Source organism: Echinops telfairi, unplaced genomic scaffold, assembly GCF_000313985.2.
Source record: "Echinops telfairi isolate 266 unplaced genomic scaffold, ASM31398v2 ScPeMD7_7424;HRSCAF=8462, whole genome shotgun sequence".
Classification (NCBI taxonomy): Eukaryota; Metazoa; Chordata; class Mammalia; order Afrosoricida; family Tenrecidae; genus Echinops; species Echinops telfairi.
Window position 1 is genome coordinate 11,661,462 of NW_022111324.1, and position 21,399 is coordinate 11,682,860.

At 42.5% G+C, this 21,399-nt stretch overlaps 1 protein-coding gene across 1 annotated transcript in view; it reads left to right on the forward strand.

The window, feature by feature from the left end:
- The first annotated feature begins 5,645 nt into the window (after window positions 1-5,645).
- LOC101644261 (dimethylaniline monooxygenase [N-oxide-forming] 4) overlaps window positions 5,646-21,399 on the forward strand; it is a 30,328-nt gene continuing 14,574 nt past the window's right edge. The window contains 4 exon segments of the mRNA XM_045297964.1: window positions 5,646-5,702; window positions 5,704-5,843; window positions 7,003-7,124; window positions 20,252-20,394. Coding sequence (XP_045153899.1) covers window positions 5,646-5,702; window positions 5,704-5,843; window positions 7,003-7,124; window positions 20,252-20,394 — 462 coding nt within the window.

Below are 21,399 nucleotides of genomic sequence, written 5' to 3' on the forward strand. Positions count from 1 at the left end.
CACACACACACACACACACACACACACACACACCTTTCTCTCCTCTCTCCCCTAAAGGATGCGGTTTGCAGTGCCTGGACGCCCTCTAATGGCTATATTGAGAACAGCGTGGCTACCTCTTGCTTTCTGTACTTTCCAGACTGGGCCAGAATGGTGTCAGTTAGGAGGGTAGGGAAAGAGGCTGGCATAGGTTTTGTCCTTTGAATACGAAGCCAAATTCTAATTCATCTTTCTGCCTTCCCTTGCAATCACTGTAGTCACAAGGTTCGTGTCTTATACAACTCAGGTTTCCTTAGTGAGTAAACTGCGTACTGTCAGTGTTGGCAAGGAAAGGCCGCGACTCTTGTTTTAAACTGAAAGCACTTTGGTCAAAGTCAGCTTCCGTTTACTTTTCTTTTCTTTTTCTCTTTGAAGAGAGGATTGGTGGGTTTCTGGTTGCTGTTTTTGTTGTTTTGTTTTATTTTGTTTTTAAGGATGAATACCATCCTTTGCTCTGCAGCTTTAAAAAATAACCACTCAGAGTTTCATCTTTATGTCAACAAGGTGAGATTTCTTTTTAATGGAAAACGTTTCCGGAAGCTGCTTTGCCAAGGTTGAATATTCTCCATGGCCAGGGCATCCCCTAAAAAGCGGTGTGATTTCCTTCATCCAGACTCTCTTGATTAGAGTTAAAGCCACAGAATGGAAGAAAGAGGCAGAAACAAAGAAACCCTGTGGAGAAACAAAGTTCTGTTGGGAGGGAAGGCATCTAAAAGATTAAATGCCAGTAAGAATAACAGAGTCATGGGACATTCAGGGAGCCTAAGGTCACCTCTGCTCATCTTGTGGATGAAATGGGAGATACAGGCATGGGGAAACACCACAGGTGGGATGATAGAAAATACTGGTGGGTGCTGCTTAGAAATGTAAACCAATCAAATCCCAAACTCAACAAAAGCATTAATCAATGGCACAACTTCTGAATCACCCAAGAGCTCAAAATCTCAAAGATCTCAAGGTCTCAAAATCCATTCCTACATTTACTTGTCAGTCAGGTATGAGGGAAGATTATCGAGGACAAAGTCTGGTGCAATGGTCCAGACTTGAGCTCCTTTGTGCCAACAGACAAATGACAAGCAACCTTGAGCTCCTAAGGACTTTATGTTTGAGTATGTGCGCTAGGGACATACTTCATGGCCCCCTAGCCCTTCAAGCCTGCAGTATTTTCTCCACCTTTAAATTCACAGCTCTTTCTACACACTAATTATTTGGCACACAGGCATTAAAAACAGGGTCTTTTCCAGCCAAAAGGAAACAAGGAGGAAACTGCTGCAACCTTCTAGTTAATAAATGTGGGGGAAATGAGACAGCAAAATCAAAGATCACACAGCTGGTCAGAGACAGTATTAGAAGTCAGATCTCCCAAGTTCCGCATAGCGGGCTGACACAGGGGGCTGCAAACGACCAGGCTGGCCGTTGGAAACCCAAGATGCTCTATGGACGAGCTCTATGGATGGAGCTCACCGTCTCGGAAACCCACTGTCCTGCAACGTCACGATGAGTCCACATCGACTCCATGGCAATGCCTTTGGAGCACTCCTTCAACCGTTGGCTTCAAGCATATTTTAATTTTTAGATCGTTTTAATGGCATACACTTCACATATACAATTTAATCATTCAATCATATTAAGACTATATGACCATAATCAATTCCAGAACGTTTTATTCTTGCACTCATTATTGTTTCCCCCATCCTCCCCTGGCTCTCTGTTTGCCCCATCCTCCCCTGGCATGACCCTAGGCAATTATCAATCCAGTTACTGTGTCTATAGATCTATCTATCCTGGATTTCACATGCTCAAAAACATACTAAACCCAAACAAGAGACAATTATGGTAAATGCAGTTAGGTTAAAATGTAATGCCATTTGATCTCTCTTTGGACCCAATTGTAGGTTGTGTTCATTTTTTTTTTTATGTTTAAGAGAGAGTTTTATGTAAATGTTAAGTGCACATCAAGAAAACATCCCAACCCAGTGCTGCCCAAGCCCTCAAGTCCAACAGTAACCCATACAAAGTCCTCTTCCATCTCTAAAAGCAAACACAATGATGCCAACTGCAGGAGGAAAGTCGAGTCAGTGAGTGTGTAAGCATCTCAGCACTGGCAGGGGTCTCCACACGGCTGCTCCAGCACCCAGGGCTGCATTGGGGTAGGTCCATGTGGCTTCTCCTCAGGGGTGTCTTGCAGGAAGTAAGACTTGTCAGCTGAAGCAGGGTTGTGTTCATTTTTAATATTTTCTGCTTTCTCTTTTATTGAGGTTTTCCTATGTTTTGTGTAGTCATTGTTGTTGGTTTTCCTTGTTCATTTTCTTCTGGTTTCTGTTTTGTATGATTTTCTGTATTCTAATGCATATTTTTAAGTGGCTATTCCCACTTAGAGATTCATAACCTGTAAATATGATATCAATTTAAAGTGCAAATTCCCACATTGTTTTTGGTACCTATACAGTCTCTACTGGATGTGGTGTTTGTTGCCCTTTCTCGACCTTTTTACCCTGCTGCTCACTTCTGTGCCTCTAGGTCTCCAACCAGGGCCAAACAGACCAAGAGAATCAGCCAGCACTAGCACTTATTATAGGACTTCACATAGGGTAGGGTGAGGGTGCCTGCTCTCTTCATATAGGGGCCCCTCCTGGAGGACAGTCACTGTGTCTTTTTTTTTAAAGACTTAATTACCATCATTTAGCCAGTGGATCCTAATTCACACTTAGATGGCTCCCACACTTGGCTCAGTACCTGCACTTGGAGGTAACCAAGACACGGCTATTGAATAACTAATTAATTCGCCACCAGTCTATGACATTCTGCACAGATTTCGCTTTTCCAATTCAATTCACAGCAATTTCGTTTGCGTTAATCTTACAAGAATTGAGTACAGCTGAAATTTACCTCTATCTAGTGATTTGGAAATTCAAGGGTTCTTATTGGCAACTGTATTTATTTTGAGATAGAAGCTGTCTGGACCTCCAATCCTCAACCACCTCAACCTGAAGGAAGCCACAGGCAGGTGTGCAGACTTGGTTATGTATTTTATTTATGTGATCTGTCTTCTCTAGAGGAAGGAAGGGGAAAGAAAGGAAGAAAGGTCACCAGGGAGGTTGGAGAGTCAACCTGAGGGACTGACTATTCCTTGCGAGGCAGTTCTGTGTAAATAATACCGCTGTATTTAAAACCCAAGCTATCCTTCAACATTGGCATTTTTCTTATATTAAAATTCAGGAATCAAGGAGCATTTCAGTAGGGATCTCCGATCATGTGGCTTATTCAGTAGCAGAGACAAACTTCAAACCATGTCTGTGGCCTCCAAAATCCATTCTTCTTTTAGCTCATTCTCCCAAATATACTAAAGAACTAAGTCTCGGGGAAAGAAGTGTGAATTTTGTGACTTTCAGCAAGACAGGTAAAGAACTCTCAACCTTGCAAAAGGCAATAGGGCAAATGAGATTTGGAATCAAGCAGTCCTCAGAACTCCTTCTGATCCTCATCACATGTAAGACGAGGGGATCAGAGGCCTCCGGAATCTCCCTTCCACCTCTAAAAAGGCAGTAAGTCTACTTCCACACCTTGGTGTTTTCATTTGCTCAAGGGGCAAGTTGCAAAACCACTGGCACAAACTACCCCAAGCTAGTTCCCAAAGTGCTGCACAAACCGGGAGCCAAGGGCACCTTAAGTTCTCAGACAGGTGAGAAATGCAGGTGCAAGCTTCAGAGACAGAGATCTGGATTCAAATCTAAGCTCTGCCTCTTAATTTCATTGTAGCCTTAAGTTCTGTCGAATGATAATGCTATATGTGTTCCCATTGATTGTCACTAGGATTCAATAAATATGTATTCACCCTTGATTACTGCCACCACTGTAATAAGTGTGGCATGATACCCATAAATGACATAAGGCTTATATGGCAAAACTTCAAAAATTGCCGTGACTTCAAAGGTGAAATCAAATTGGGCATATATGTCATATAAAAATACTTTCAGGTCTCAGCCACTCGGGTGTGTTTTCTAGACTGGTGGACAAGAGAGTGGTGGCAGGGAAATTTGCAGCTGTCTCTTCCTGATATGTCAAAAGTGTCAGCATCACCTTTATCTCATTTACTGGGATTAATGGATTGGCTAACCCATCTATATCAAAAGCTTTGCAGAAGTCCAAATTATAAAATTAAGAAAAACAAGCTAGATGTTCCCATAAGAATTACTTCCTCTTTTCTTCTCTTTGACAAACACGGACATCCTCATTTTCACTTGACCTCATCTTGAACACAAAGTCCCATATGATTTTCCTTGGGTACTGAGTACTGTATAAGGGTCTCTATGCAAGGTCAAGCCTCCCCCAGCCACCCCCGAAACCAAGAACCTCCTTGTTGTGTGGCAAAGCATGGTCTGTGGCCAGCTCTTCTTCTGTTCCTTAGATGCTTCATGTGAAAGCTCATGCTTTGGGCTGCAATCCCTATGACTCAGAGCGTGACAGGAAGGAGCACCTTTAATACTGAGGGAATGTAAGGTTTTAATGAGGTCAAAGCCTAGGGTACACTACCCAAACCTCAAACCTACTCCCATTTAAGAGAACCTACATAAGGTTTCCAAGACTGTAAAGTTTTACAGGTACAGACAATGTCCTCTTTCTCCCACGGAGCAGTTAGTGGATTTGAACAGCCGACTTTGAGGTTAGCAGCCTGTGCTAGTCTGGGTTGACTAAAGGAACAAATCCAGAGACATTCGTATGTGTGTAAGAAAGATCTTTATATAAGGAGTAATTGTATATTAAGAAAACATCCCAGCACAGTCCAGATCAAGTCCATAAGTCTGATATCAGCCCATATGTCCTATACCAATCTATAAATTCCTCTTCAGACTCACACAACACATGCAATGACACTGAATGCAGGAAGATCATAGGCCAGTGGGTGGACAGTCTTGTGAATCCAGTGTTAGTAGAAACATCTCAGTGCTGGTGTAGGTTTCCACGTGGCTCCTCCAGCTCCAGGGCTCTGGCTCTCTCAGTGTAGCTCCATGTCAACAAGAATGTCTCCCAGGGATAGTCTGTATCTGGTCTCCAGTGAGATATTAATCTCTGGTTGTGCCTCCCAAATGAGGCCATCAAGCTACGACCTGATTGACAGGCTAGACTCCACCCCTTCACAAATTGACAGGAGATGTAACTGCCACACAGCCCAGTACCTAATCTACAACACCACCAAGCTACACTAGCGAATAATAATCATACCTAGATTTCATTGAACCCTCACTGTGTGACAGGGACACTTCTAAGCCCCTTCCAACAGACTCACTCACTTAATCTGTCTAAAAAAATCTTTTAAATAGGTATTATCATCATCATCATCACCCCCATTTTGTTGATATGAAAACTAACTCCCAGAGAGGATGCATAGCTAACTAGCCACAGGTCACATGGTTATAAGAGTTGAAGACAAGATTTAAATTATAACCAATTTCAGAACCTAGATTTTTATCTAATTCTGCTTCCACTCCAGGATGAGAAAGCAAGGCATTCCTAGTAGTATAAAAGTTGCATCCCATGGCAGTTTCTCCCTTCCACTCCTGCTGTCTAACGAAGCGCTGCTTCACATTCCTCTGACAGTGCACACTATGGCCAAGCGAGCTGCAGTGATTGGAGCTGGTGTGAGTGGCCTCTCCTCCACCAAATACTTGCTTGGATGAGGACCTGGAGCCCACTTGCTTTGAGAGAAGTAGTGACATTGGAGGACTGTGGCAGTTTACTGTGCATGGCACACTCCGTCCTCCTCTATCAATTATCTTCTGGCAGTTTGCTTTGCCCCAGCTCAGGCACAGTTGCTTTAGTTGACCTTGGCAATTGAGTCAGGGACCAGCTCACTAGAACAATGCATAATCAATGTAGAGCAAGATACGCCACACACTGTTTAGGAGATGGTCTGCTAAGTGATGAATCTTGCAGATTGGCAGGGCACAAGCAGGAATAGTTGGGAGAGAAGAGAACTAATTAAGTCTAATATACAAATGGAAATTCATAATGATTTGTGGACCATAGACAGTGTGATGCAAAGCAACGGAATGTCACATCATAAAAGCTGAACTGGTGAATTGGTGAATACAGAGCGGTGGCACTATGGAAGTCAGCATCAGAAAGTGGAGCCCTTGCCACCAGGCATTCTCCAGGTATTGGGGATGAGAACTGGCAAGGGTGAAGCAGAACTCCAGACCTGGAGCAGTCTACGGGGTGCCGTTCGCACCATCAGAATAAGAACCACCCAGGCACTATCCAAATTAGAGGGTGCTGTGGGGGCACAGTGTCAATTCCAATTCATAGCGACCCTACAAACCACGGTAGAACTGCCTTTGTGAGTTTCCAGACTGTAATTCTTTACAAGATTAGAAAGCCTCATCTTTCTCCTGTCGAGTGGCTAGTGGTTTCAAACTGCTGACCTAGAAGTTAAATCAGCCCAACACACAATCCATTACACCACCAGTAGTGACTAGTAATTTCCCATGATATGACCTAACACAGTGTAATCAATTCCATGGTGGTAGCTGCTGTGAGCAACCAAGCAGGTTTAAGATCGGGGTGGAGTGCAGTTGATGAGAAGTTACTCTGGGGGTGTGGCCTACTCCTATATAACCCTTTTCTACAATGCTGCATCCACTTCCTTGGTATGAATTTCTTGAAAGCTGTATATACACATCACTGGTTTTGATCCTCTAGAAAACTCAGCAAAACACAGACTAAAAACCAAAAGGTCAGTGGGTTGAACCTTGCCCCTGTGGGTTTCCAAGGTTGTACATCTGTATAGGAGCAGAAAGCCTCATCTTGCCCCTGCAGAGTGACTGGAGAAATCAAACGGCTGACCTTGCGGTCAGCAGCCCCACTCCTCACTCACTACACATCAGGGCTTCGTGGTTGCCATGCTAGTTATTGCAGAAGATCGCAGAGTACAGGGAAGAAGTGAGTACTTGTTTCTGCTTTCAGAAGTGGCCGGAGGAAGGTTGTCCCAGGAACGGAAGGCAAGCAGGACAGGGCTGTCTTTGAGGCTGTCCTGATTTGCAGTGGACATTTCCCGAGTCCCCACTTACCTCGGGATTCCTTTTCTGGTGAATCTTTTCTGCCTGGCACCATTTCTACCTAAATTCTTCTAGAAGAAAATTCGTTGATTTACCATTGGCAATCCTTCTTCATGATTATAAAAAAGATATGTGTTCACCCTCAGAAACCATATAAACAGAATCACTCTGAAAGGCATCATGTGTCAGGTGCTCTTGTTTACTTATGAATGTGTTATTTCTATTATCTTTAAGCCACATCATTCCTCATTCAAATGCAGTGACCATATAATGCTCAAAACTATCAGCACTGTCGTTAAAATAAATTAATTAATTCAAAGCCTTGTATTTTTGTGATCTAGTTACAAGCATTTTTATCAGGAATGATCTGTTATTTAAGAACTTAGAGAAAGTGAAGCATTTTGACAGATGTGTTAAGAAACAAGCCAGAAATTACCCGTGCAAAGGAATATTTTCGCCCCGCAAAATAGTCACGGTCAAAACCCAGAGCTACAACCATGGGGAGATCTAAATGCCCCATGGGGACTGTTTTGACTCCTTCGCCAAGTTCTTTGGACGTACTCACAACTGGCAAGCCACTATCTGGGGGTTCAACTGATTGAGAAGCCAAAAGCTGTTCAAATTCAGGTGAAGGCGACAATGTTAGTCAGAATGAGTACAGTGGACCCTCGCCACTTCGCACTTCGACTTCCGCGGCTTCACTCTATCGCGGTTTTTGCGTAACAGCGCATGCTCTGTCATTACTGCCACTGATTGGCTCATACTGTACACGCTTGATGCCATAAATAATATAATAAATAATAAATGATAATTGTAACGTCCAAAATGTTTTACTGTATTTTCCCTTTTTCGTTTAATAAATTGTGTAATACGAGTGTAATGGTGACTAAAGGGTGTTTTTTCATGTCCTCTATGCTCTAACTACGAAAATATTTGATTTACAAGTAAGGAATCCTACTTCGCGGAATTTCATTTATCACGGTAGGGTCTAGAACCGATTAACCACGATAAACGAGGGTTCACTGTATCACTAACAAGCAGTGAAGCTACTATCCGTCTCTCGCCTGTAAGTGGCCTAAAAAGACATGCAGTCCATGAGAAATCAAAAGAACATTTCAGGCAGGATGAGAGCAAAGAAAACAGCTGCAAACCCGGAAACACACAGGAACCATAGCAACCCAATCTCAAACTAACCAAATAGCTACCCTCCACCCGGGAAAAAAGCCCAAATTCAAGTGATAACTCAAATCATGATTTCCCAAAGAAGAAATATTGTAGGTAGTGGTTCCTACAGGCTTGTTTCTGGGCCAAAGGCTAAATATGTAATCATATGGTACTCAAAGAATATATACTACCTCAAATAGCAGTACTTCTAGGGGAAAATGTGCTGAGTGCCCAAAAAATGTATATAGGTCATTTTCGAATTTGTTGTCCTGTTGGATGTAGAATGTTTCACCTTTTACTCCTAATCCCAGTCTGCAACTGGAGAATGCTACCGCAGAAAATCAGCCCAGAGCTGGGAGGCAAGCTACCATGGGTCAGGATGAGCTGCACAAACTGCTGGAGGCAATGACCAGGAAGGTGGCAGGATAAAGATGAACTAGAACAGCCAGGCAGTGGCACGATTTGGCGTGAGAGCAAACATTTCTATATGCCTCAGTAACTGCTGGGCATAAAGTGTGACAATTGACATTTGGGGGTGCCCAGACGATGGGAGGAAGCGATCAGCACAAAGAGCAGTTAGATCTTCTAAGGCAGAGGTCCTCAAACTTTTTAAACAGGGGGCCAGTTCACTGTCCCTCAGACCCGTTGGAGGGCCGGACTATAGTTTTAAAAAAAAACTATGAACACTGCACATATCTTATTTTGAAACAAAAAAACAAGCGGGGGCCAAAACACCCAGCGGGCTGGATAAATGTCCTCAGGGGGCCGCATGTGGCCCTCGGGCTGTAGTTTGAGGATGCCTGTTCTAAGGCATGGGGCCTTTAGGGGGATCTGCTGCTGGGGAGCACGCGGCCAAGCACATTAGTCCCAATGTCCTCTCTATTCTTGGCACGATGTGGCCTTGGTGAGTGGACACAGTGTGAGGAGTCCTCAGAGCCCCAGCTGCTACAGTTCCCTAGGGCAATGACCTTTGATTGGTGTTAGCTGCCATCCAGTGGGTTCTGACCCATAGCAGCCCTATGCACAGCAGAAGGAGAAACCACCCAGTCCGCCACCATCCTCACAATGGCTCTTATTGCAGCCACTGTGTCGATCTACCTTGCCTAGGGCCTTCCTCTTTCTCATTTGCCCTCAACTTTACCAGGCATGATGTCTTTGTCCAGGGGCTGGTCTCTCTGATAACATGTCCACAATGTGAGAGATGTGAAGTCTCACCATCTTTGCCACATTCTTGACAGCAATTCTTCCAAGACGCATCTGTTTGTTTTTGACACTCTGTGGCACTTTCAGTATTTTTCACCAACACCATAGTTCAAATGCATCGGTTTTTCTTCACTTTTACTTATTCAATGTCCAACATGCATACAAGGTGATTGAAAATACCATGGCTTGGGTCAGGTATAACTCAGTCCTTAGGCTTCAAAGTAACAACCTTGCTTTTCAGCACTTTAAAGAGGTCTTGTGCAGCAGATGTACCCGAGGTGCTATGTCATTTGCTCCCTTGACTGCTCTTTCCAAACATGACAAAATTATTGACAACTTCCATCTTTTCTCCATTGATAAGTTGCATTTACCATAGCAGTTATGAACAAAGTCCTACAGCCTGGGTCCAACTACTCCTCCTGGTAGCACGATAGTAGGGAAATTGCTCTCTGTGTGTGCGTGCAAACCTCGATGGATCGGACACACAAGTCCTCATCCATAGAGTGATTACTGATTGGAGCCACTTCCTCCTGTGCGCTCAGGTCCTGCTCCTGCCCAGCCTAAGGGAGTGCTTCTGTGCCCGTCTGGCTTTATGACCCTGTAGGTCAGACAGTTACCCAGTCCATGGTTGTCAATTTAGACTACACCGTGACATGGCAGCCCACGGTTACAAGCCCACAGTGACTTCTCAAAAGGAGAGTAGTTATCTTTAGACGATGGCAAAACTTAACTCAAAATCACTGTGATTCACCCATAGGAGCCGGCCAAAGAGGATAAATAGCATGTGTCTGCCAGAGACATTTCAAAATCTATTGGCTAAGCCAGATCATGTGGTTCAAATGGCAGCGCATCACGCACAGCAGCCTGAACCTGTCCCAGAGACTTCTCTTCTTCTGGGTCCCACTCAAATCTAGCAGCTCTTTGTGTCACTTGATAAACAGGCCAGCGCTCTCTTGAGTTTGATAAACAGGCACAAGTAACATATGTTGGGAATTGCATATGACTTACATGTAATATTAAATATCACAAGAACTTAATGAGATAATCTACATAGAATACTTAGTACAGTGCAGAGCACATAGTGAGCATCCTATACATCCTAGCTACTACTATTTTAAATTATGAGCCAGCGCTAACAGTCATCCGCCTCCTAAGAACTGTTCATCAGAAACTGCTCACTAAGATGCATGAGAATCCATCAGATTAGAAAATGCCTATTCTTGTTAGTAAATTATAGCCCGGTCATAGCAACCATTCCACCTCAGTTCTGGGGTCTCCCACACCTCTTTAGGAATCCGGGGATGGGTAGCACAGAGACCGTTTCTGCTGTAGGTCACCCCTTGTCATTTCCTCTGTTCCACACACAGATTGTGTGAGAGTAACCCTCTAAAGACACATCAGTTGTGATCATTACTAAAGCTTGGTGATCACAGCTGCCTAATTATGTTTGCTCAGTTATTAACAACTGTCCTGAAACTGTCAGGCATTGTAAATGGCATTGAAATGCCTTGTCTCCCTCCTCCTAAGAGAGTTGCTAAGTGTTTTCGAGCACATAGTCTTAGGACAAAAAAGACAGAGAAACGATAACAGCAAAGCATGCCAGGAATTTTTGCTGGCAAAGCAAACTAGGCCAGTTATCCTCATGAGAACCTGAAGGTGTCCATCTCTATGAGCATAATATAGTATACGAAGCTAATAAAGGTGATCTTGAATTGCCAGAACAAGCTCTGATGGTGTAGTGGGTTACTCATTGAGCCGCTGACCACAAGGTCAGTGGTTCAAATCCACCAGGCATTCTAAAGGAGAAAAATGCAGTTGTTTTGCTCCTGTAAAGATTTGCAGCCTCAGAAAACCACAAGGGCATTTCTATTGGCTCTGTCCAATAAGGTTGGAATTGCACAAATGGAAGAAATACAGGTTTGTTTGGGGTTTTGAATTATCAATATTTTGCTTTTACAGCAAATTTCAGAAAAAATCTTTAAAAAGTATTTAAAATATTGATGTTTCTGTGCTACCTGGTCCAGTTATCTGAAAGACTCTCTCTCCAAAATGTTGTATTTTGTAGCTTCAAGTAACTCCTTTGCTTTATGGCATGAAGATTAAAAAAAAAAAAAAAGGGTGGGGGGACTCCTCTTCTTAGCAGATCCCTAACTTCTTTGCCTCCCTAACCCCACCCAAGACACTAATGTGAGGTATAAAAAGGAAAACATGTCAGAATGACAGCTGAACTTCTCTGTCAATTCGCTGCTTTTGCTGAGTAAAATGGTTTTTTAAAAAGCCCACAGTCTTTTTTAAAAATCATTTCACTGGAGGTTCTAACAGCTCTTATCACAATCCATCTATCCATCCATTGTGTCAAGCACATTTGTACATATGTTGCCATCATCATTTTCCAAACATTTTCTTTCTATTTGAGCCCTTGGTATCGGCTCATTTTCCCCTCCCCTCCCCTCCCTCCTTCATGAACCCTTGATAATTTATAAATTATTATGCTTTTCATGTCCTACATCGACCACTGTCTCCCTTCATTCACTTTTCTGTTTCATAAAAGCCCACAGCTTAGACTACGACTGCTGCCTCGTGTTTCTCAGAGTGAGAACCTCCCACCACTCCACCCCAACCACCGCCATAACTTGAGATGCTTATATTTAAAGGAGGTTAATGTAACACTTACAGAATAAGATCTCTGAAGTGGGGCCCTGAATTCTAGTGCCTAATAAACTCCCCCTGCAAGGTGACCCTTTATTAAAAAAAAAAAAAAAAAAAACCTACCCTGTACTACAGGGTTTCAAAGGGTTTGTGGTGGGGAGATGGGATTACAAGATGACAGAAATGTCCACGGATGTTTGAAGCCCCCTCTGAGACACACACCTGTACAGTAAGGTGAGTGTTTCCAGCACCTCAGCAATCCAGAAGAATCCAGGAAGTAGGCATATGATTCTTTGGAAATGGCGAGGCATGGGAAGACAAAGCTCTAGCCAAAACCCACTTTGAAAATAGATTTAGTCATTTCTGTCCATCTTGATTTATAGCTAAGTGCAAGAGAATGACAGCTCGTTGGGTAATGATTTAAATGCTCTCAAAGCGGCTCTGAAATCAGGCCCTGTTTTATTCTAAGATTTCATTTTTGCTTTCCACCAATTACCACAGCATCTTCCATGAAAAAAAAAATGTTTTTAACATCAAAGCCTCTGTTGAAAATGAATGCTGAACTCTTCTCTACATAGCAAGGACCAGGACTGCTTTTCAAATGTCAGGAGGAAAAGCCCATGGACGGTCCAGGCGCTGTCTACAACTGTCACGATGGTGATTTGAAAGTCAAAGGCTGTGAAACATACCCCCTTCTTATTCAGCGAATTGCCTTTTTCTCCCCCGCCCCCCCCCTGCGCCGTGAACTAGAAGTTTTGACATAGAAGTATTGTTTGAGCGATGCCTGACACATTCACTGACTCTGATCTACTTAAACATTCTGCATTTTTCTTGAGTCCCCTGCTCAAACATGCAATTATGAAAGTCATACTAAATGCAAGGCATTGGTACCAAGGAGGATTATAAAGATCTTTGAGCCCAAGGTAAATAGGAAACACAGGGAAGAAGTTGGAAGAGTGATATTACATCAAGAGGACTGCAATCAATGTCACAAAATAAAACGTGTATGAGTTGCTGAACGGAAAACCAATTTGCTCAGTAAACTTTCACCCAAATCGCAATTTACAAGTAAAATAAAATAAAATTTATGAGCCAAGGTTGAATCTTCAAGCAGCTCCTCTCCAGCAAAACATCATAAAGTGCAAGAGTTTACTTGACTTAGAGGTGCCATTCTCTGAGACATTCATTTCACATCCTGTTCTTACTTCCTGCATAGTTCTTCATGCCCCTTTTCCGATTTCTAATCATCCTTCAAATTTCTTCCATTAAGAAAATATCAACTCCTCCAAGAAGCCTCCCTTGGCCCAGTCTAGGCCACATACCCCACAGGAGATGTTATGAAAATAACACCTATTTTGAGAGGCAGTACAGAATAATACTTGTAAGCTGATCTCCAGACCCAGGTGGACTAAGTGCTCTCTGGGCTGTGCTGCTTACTGTATGGCTTGGGGCAAGTTGTTGAACCTCTATGCCTCAAGCTCATCATCAGAACATAGGGTGATAATACTGTGTTTCTTACAGGTTGTTGTTGCTGTGTTTTTAACAGTGTTATTGGCATTTAATCCACTGTCGCACAGTTCACTAGTTCAATCATAACAAAAAGAGTTGTACACTCATTACCACAATCAATTTCAGAACATTTTCACCATCTGCCACCGCCCATGGTTAAATCAATTTTAAATTGAATTGTATCATCATCATCAGTTCTAGAGAGTGCTCTCTCCCTCCTCCCACATACATTGTTTGTTCCCTCAATCTCCTCAGCCTCCCTACCTCTCACCCTTACCCCTCCCTCTCCTATAAACCCTTGCATCAGTTGTTATCTCTATGCATCCATTCCTTCTGTGCTCCACAAACTGGAAGACCCAACAGAAACGATAAAAACAGAAGCAAAATAAAGTGGTAAGGATAAAATAATAATAACACAGAGATAAAAATACAAATACTGGGTAAGAAAGGAAAGACCACTGTGAATATTTAAGAGGCCAGGGGAGAAATTTGTGTCATGGAGCAAGCATGCACTACTCGCACCTAGAAGAATCTCGTGGAGATCGGCAGACCGCTTAACCAGGCTAGGTACTCTGCAGATGGGTTTTGGGCTCCCACTGCCCCCCACAGCTTTCTAGAAAATGGGGGTTCACAATTTAGGTTCTGATCCTTTCCTCTTTGTCATATTTGAATTTTGTTATTGTCGTTTTTGGATCACACAAGCTGGTGTGTTTCTTCCATGAGGACTTAGTTGACTCCTCACTTAGATGGCTGCTTGCTTCAATACAAGCCTTTAAAATTCCAGACACTATTCCAATTTATAGCCCAGCACCATCTGCTTTCATCACATTTTGCTGTAGCACCCTTATCTTCAGGCTGTTTTTGAGGTTGAGATGAGTACTTAGACAAATGCCTAGGAAGCATATAGTATGGGGCTGAAGAAATCATCGCTATTATTAGCTATGCTAATAAGTTATCTCCTCGCCCACCTAACAATGAAACCAAACTCAGGCCATCAAGTCAACTCCAGCTCACAGTTTTAACCCTGTATGGCAGGGTGGGACTGCCCCTATGGGTTTTTGAGACTGTAGCTCTTTATGGGACTAGAAAGCCTCATCTTTCTCCCATGGAGCAGCAGGTAGTTTCAGATTGTTGACACACTTAACTGTCTAGAGGATGGCATATATCTTCATATCCCCTAGATATAAAGCATCAGAGCAATAGAGGTACAAGTATTAATAATAACAAAAAAAAGGTTTTTGACTTAATGCCCATGCAAATCTGACCTATGAAGAGTCTTGGTGGCACAATGGTTAAGCACATGGCTGCTAACCTAAAGGCCAGTGGTTCAAATGCAGCCATGACTGCAGGAGAAAAGGTGGGATAGTCCGTAAAGTTTCACAGCCTAGGAAATGCTGTGGGGCAGTTCTACTCTGCCCTGTCAGTGTTGCTAAGAGTCAGAATTAACTTGATAGCAATGGGTTTATTTTGTTGTTTTGTACTTTTGGTTTTTGTATTATTTGGTTTGGTTTGGTTTGGTTTGGGGAGGGGTGGGGAGGAAGAGAAGTGGCAGGTTAAGCCTGATTTGTCCTCCCAAGAAGCACACCAGAATAGCAAGGGGAGAAAAGCAAGGAAGTCCCCAGGGAATACCAAAAATAAACTTAGGGGCCAGGGCGTGGCACCCCATCAGATTCTACCGGAAAACATTCCTAAAGGTCAACAAACAGAACTTGAACCATTTATAGGCTTTTCTTTTTTGTTGTTGTTGCTTTTCTTTTGTTGCTTTGTTTTGCTGTCTTGTTTTTTGTGCATATTATCTCTGCAGGTCCATCTAGATAAGATAGGAAGGATAAACAATCTGGAGGAGAGAACAATAGGGAACCGACAGTTTCAGGGACATGGGAGAGGGGAAGGTGGGGGGTGGGGAAGGAAGTGGGTGTTAACAAACCCAGTGACAAGAGAGCAAGACATGATCCAAATTCGATGGCCAGGAGGGTGTAGGAGGCCTGGTAGGGCTTGATCAAGGGCAATGTAACCAAGAAGAATTACTGAAACCCAAATGAAGGATGAACATGATAGTGGGACAAGAGGAAAGTAAAAGGAAATAGAAAAAGAAACTAGGAGGCAAAGGGCATTTATAAAGATCTAAATATAGGCATGTACATATGTATATGTAAATGTATTTATATATGACAATGGGGACATAGCTCTATGTGCATATATTTATAGGTTTAGTATTAAGGTAGCAGATAGACATTGGGCCTCTACTCAAGTACTCCCTCTATGCAAGAACACTTTGTTCTATTAACCTGGCATTCCATGATACTCACCTTCCCGACATGATCGCTGAAAAAAAGGGTGCATAAGCAAATGTGGTGAAGAAAGCTGATGGTGCCCGGCTATCAAAAGATATAGCGTCTGGGGTCTTAAAGGTTTAAAGGTAAACAAGCAGCCATCTAGCTGAGAAGCAACCAAGCCCACATGGAAGAAGCACACCAGTCTGTGTGATCACCAGGTGTCTATAGGATCAGGTATCAGGCATCAAAGAACAAAAAAATCATATCATTGTGAATGAGGGTGAGTGCAGAATGGAGACCCAAAGCCCATCTATAGGCAACTGGACATTCCCTTACCAAAGGGACACGGGGAGAAGAGCCAGTCAGGGTGCAGTAGAGCACAGATCAAACATACAAATTTCCTCGAGTTCTTTTTTTTAAATCATTTTATTGGGGGCTCATACAACTCTTATCACAATCCATACATACATCAACTGTATAAAGCACATTTGTACATTCATTATGCTCATCATTCTGAAAACATTTGCTCTCCATGTAAGCCCCTGGCATCAGCTCCTCATCCCCCCCTCCTGACTCCCCCCTTCCTCATGAACCCTTGGTAATTTATAAATTATTGCTTTGTCATATCTTACTCTGTCTGACGTCTCCCTTCACCCACTTTTCTGTTGTCTGTCCTCCAGGGAGGAGGTTATATGTATATCCTTATAATCAGTTCCCCCTCTCTACTCCACCCTCCCAGTATCACCTTGAGTTCTTTAATGTTTCCTACCCCAACCCCACCCCACTAGCATGATCCCAATTCTACCTTACAAATCTGGTGAGACCAGAGGATGCAAATGAGCACAGACAAGAGCTGGAAACACAGGGAATCCAGGACAGATAATCCCCTCAGGACCAACAATGAGGGTAGTGATACCAGGAGGGGAAGGGGAAGATGGGGGAGAAAGAGGGAGCCAATCACAATGATCTACATATAAACCCCCTCCCTGGGGGACAGACAACAGAAAAGTGGGTGGAGGGAGACATTGGACAGAGTAAGACATGAAAAACATAATAATTTATAAATTGTCAAGAGTTCCTGAGGGAGGGAATGTGGGGGATGGTGGGGTAAAAATGAGGCACTGATACCAAGGCTCAAGTAAAAAGAAATTTTTTGAGAATGATGATGGCAACAAATGTACAAATGTGCTTGACACAATGGATGGATGTTTCAATTGTGATAGGAGTTGTACGAGCCCCCGATAAAATGATTTTTTAAAAAGATGGCTGCTTAAGTCTTTTACCCATTTTGAAATCAGATTGTTTCTCTTTTTAATATCAAGTTATAGTCGTTATTTTTATATACATTGGATATAAGGCCTTCATCAAATGTTTTGTGACTATTTCACACACACACACACACACACACACACACAAGACTTGTCCTCTCTGCCTTCTGAATATAACCTCAGACAGTCCCCATGGCTTTCTCTAAAATAATGAAAGAAGTCTTTTGATCACTGTAGGTCGCCAGAAAAGTCTTCTTTCCATAACTAACATGCCCTGTCTCATGCACTCACCAAAACGAGCAACTACGCATCACGTTAATGTGTTTCCCGTCACTCATCTGGCACCTCCTGGGGGCTAAGAGTCTGCAGCGGGAAAAGATCACGGTGCGCTTGGCTGCTCTTGTCGGTGCTAGGTCCTCCTCCCTCTGCCTGATTCACTCACCAACTGCAGGCTCTGACTCTTCAGTATTGGAGAGGAAGGGGTGAAGCGATAAGAGACAGGAAAGATCTTTGTTGGTTGGCATCAATCTGATACTAGTCTTCTCTTGCCGTAGATTGACTCTTTTATTTGGTGCTTTAATAGGTTCTTGAAAGAGACATTTCTCAATTTACAGTGGACTCCTGCCCCAATGATGCCTGTATTATGTTAAATACTTTTTTCTTAGTTTTCATTATTATTGCATTTTATTGTCACTATCTTCATAAATCTGATTGGTCTTTGAGGGCTAGAAACATTACATACAAACTTATAGCTATATTTTAACTTGTACATAGTACATATTACTTAAACCAGCATGTGCCAGAAGCAAACAGCCATAGTGCAGTTCATCATAATTCAAATATGTTGTACATCAGGGATTACCTGTACATCAGGGATTACCTGCTATACACACAGGTTATGCATTCTCAGGCTGATCACTTAAAAGTCTTTCAAGTCTAAGTTTGGCTAGGTTATCTCCACAATATCAGGAGCCCAAGAGATCATTCAGAAACATAAACATAAAAAGCATAAGACTACAGTATAAATAAGCATAAAGAATAACACTAACAGACCATGAAGTATATAATAAAGTATAAAGTAAAATAAACATAAAGCACAAGTATTACAAGAATAAATCACTCTTATTCACAAGAAGCTGTACCACAAAATTTCTTCTGTGGAATCTTTAATTAAATTTAAGTCTGTAAACACTTGGTATATAAAAATCATATTTTTATAGTTTGTATTTGCAAATAATTTGCAAGACTGGCATACTTCTTGCCTTGGGTGCTCTGGGTCATTTGAGATGGTTATTATTTGTCTGTAGTCAGTTTGTCAGTAGCCCTAAGTAATGGTCTTGAAAGGGAACAATCATGTATATTTATGTATTTACCTACCTGCTCTCTATTTACCCGAGGGAGAAAGATGAAGCTCTACACTCCTGTAAAGGGCTACAACCTTGGAAACCCACAGGGACCGTGCTACTGTGTCCTATAGAGTCAATATGAGTCAGCATCGACTCAGTGCAGAAAGTTTGCTTTTGTTTTGTATTTGTTTTACTTACCAAAGGAATCTTGGAAGTACAGAGAAAGATGAGGCAGCCTGCACCAAAAAGTTTCCAGACTTGGAAGCAACTATACTCTGTCCAGTAGGATCACTATGGCTCAGAATCGACTTGATAGTAGTGAGGTGATACAGTCACCAGAGCTGTTGTTAAGTACCATCCAGTTGGTTCTGATCCATAGAAGCCCTATGGACAACGAAATGAAACACGGTCCAACCCGGGGCCACCCTCAAAACCATTGCTATCCCTGAGCCCACAGCCGCAGCCACTGTGTCAGCCCGTCTTGTGCAAAGTCTTTCTCCATCGTTGCTAGCCCTCTACCTGACCAATCATGATGTCTCCCTCCAGGGACTGTCCCATCCCAATGACATGTCCAAAGTGCAAGAGACGAGTCTTGCCATTCTTCCTTTAAAATAACTTTGTGGCTGTGTTCCATCCAGACAGCTTCGTCCGTTCTTCTGGCAGTCCAGGATGCAGTCGCTATTCTTCACCAAGACCACAATGCAGAGCAGCAGTTCTTTGAGTCTCTCTATTCATTGTCCAGCTTTCAAGTGCACATGAGGCACCTGACAATATCATGCCTTAGGTCAGGCTTACATTAGTCCTCAAAATGACAATTTTGCCTTTAACACTTTTTTTTTTTAATTTGAATAATTTATAGATAAAGGAAGTTCTCAACATTCTTTCATGACTCATTCAAGTTCATTGTGTTAGTTACTTGATTTACTGAATCCCCCTGACCTTTAACACTTTAAAAAGAAAGTTTGCAATAGATTTGCCTTGTGAAAAACCCAGTGCAACCCATCATCTGGCTTCTTGATTACTGATTCCAAGTAGAATGAAATCTTGATGGTAGATTTAAGTATTTGAAGCCCTTGACAATTTCAATCTTTGCTCCATTTATGGTGGTGCTGTTTATTGGCCCAGTGGAGTGGGTGGGAGAAGGTTATTTTGTTTTGTTTTCTGAATGTTGAGAAGCAATCCATAGGAAAGGGTGTAGTGTTTCTCTTCATCAGTAAATGCTTCACGTCCTTTTCACCTTCAGCAAGGTTATGTGATCTGCATAGAAACATTGTTAGTAATCTTTCCTTAAGATCTAATGAGTTCAGCTCCTTGGATTATGAGCTCAGCATACAGATTGAATAAGTATGGTGAAAGCATGCAACCCTAATACACTTCTTTCTGATTTTCAATCATGAAGAGGCCTCGTGTTCAGTTTGAAGGACTGTCTCTGGACCTGTGGGGAGATTCCACATAAGCACAAGTAAGTATTCTGGAATCCTATTCTTCTCAATGTTCTACAGAATTTGCTCTGGTCCTGGCTTTACCAAGGTAGACCAGACTGAACTTCTCTCTGGGCATCGAAGGAGAAAAGGAGACCACATACTGGTTTCACTGCCTGCTACTAGTGGTGGGGGGTGGGGAGCTGGGGTGGGGGTGCTGCCACATATCTGAGATTCCTATTGCACCATAAACTCTAACCTGTATATTGAGAAATTATAGCTCTAGATATTTCTAATTTTCTGATCCCTCCCTCCCCTCAGGAATCCATAAATTTGAAGGCCAGATTCTACACAGTCAAGAGTACAAGATTCCAGAAGGTTTTCAAGGAAAGTAAATCTTAGCGATTGGTCTTGGGAACACTGGAAGGGAGGTTCCAGTGGAGCTCAGCCAAATAGCAGTTAAGGTCCACCCCTCCCCATCATCATTTCGGATTGCCAGTGTGAGAATTCAAGATTATAAATCACTTTGGCATATAATATGTTGGGGAGGGGAGAATCTGAAAGTCCTATAGCCACATGTGATCTTTCCGGGTCTATTTTAAGCATCCACATTTTACAGAACTAAACCATCCCCAAGAAGGGTACAAATAAAAATCATGTGGGCACATCAGTACAGACAAGAGCTCTCGACAAGTGAAATTCAGGACAGATAAAACCCTCAGGAACAGTAGTGGGAGTAGCGATATCATGAGAGTAGAGGGATGGCGGGGAGGGGGAGAAATGGAGAACCCATCAGAAGGTTGGATATATAGCAACCCCCACCACCAAAGACGATGAATAACAGAAATGTGGGTGAAGAGAGACAACAGACAGTGTAAGATACAACGTAACAATAATAAGATATAATTGATCCAGAATTCACGAGGGTGAGAGGATAGGGAGGGAGGGAAAAAAAGAGATCTGATACCAAGGCCGCTAGGAGAAAGACAATGTTTTGAAAATGTTGATGGCAACGTATGTACAAGTGTACTTAATATCATTAATTGAAAAATGTATATATAATTCACTGATGTACTGTCATAAGATTTGTAAGAGCCCCCGATAAAATGATTAGTACAAAAATAAAATAAAGTAAATATTTTTCAATTGTGTGGAAACAGCCACTAGACTTAGAAAGGTGTCCCTTCAGGAACAAGCCACGTGGGCAAATGACTCAACCCAGGAAAGACACTTTACAACAAATGTCTGCAATCTGTCTTCGTAATTTTTTTTCTTTTTTTTTTTTTCGGCTGTTACCATTTTTTTTAATCATTTTATTAGGGTCTCATACTACCCTTATCACAATCCATATATACATCAATTGTGTAAAGCGCATTTGTACATTCATTACCCTCATCATTCTCAAAACATTTGCTCTCCACTTAAGCCCCCGGCATTAGGTCCTCATTTTTCCCCTCCCTCCCCGCTCC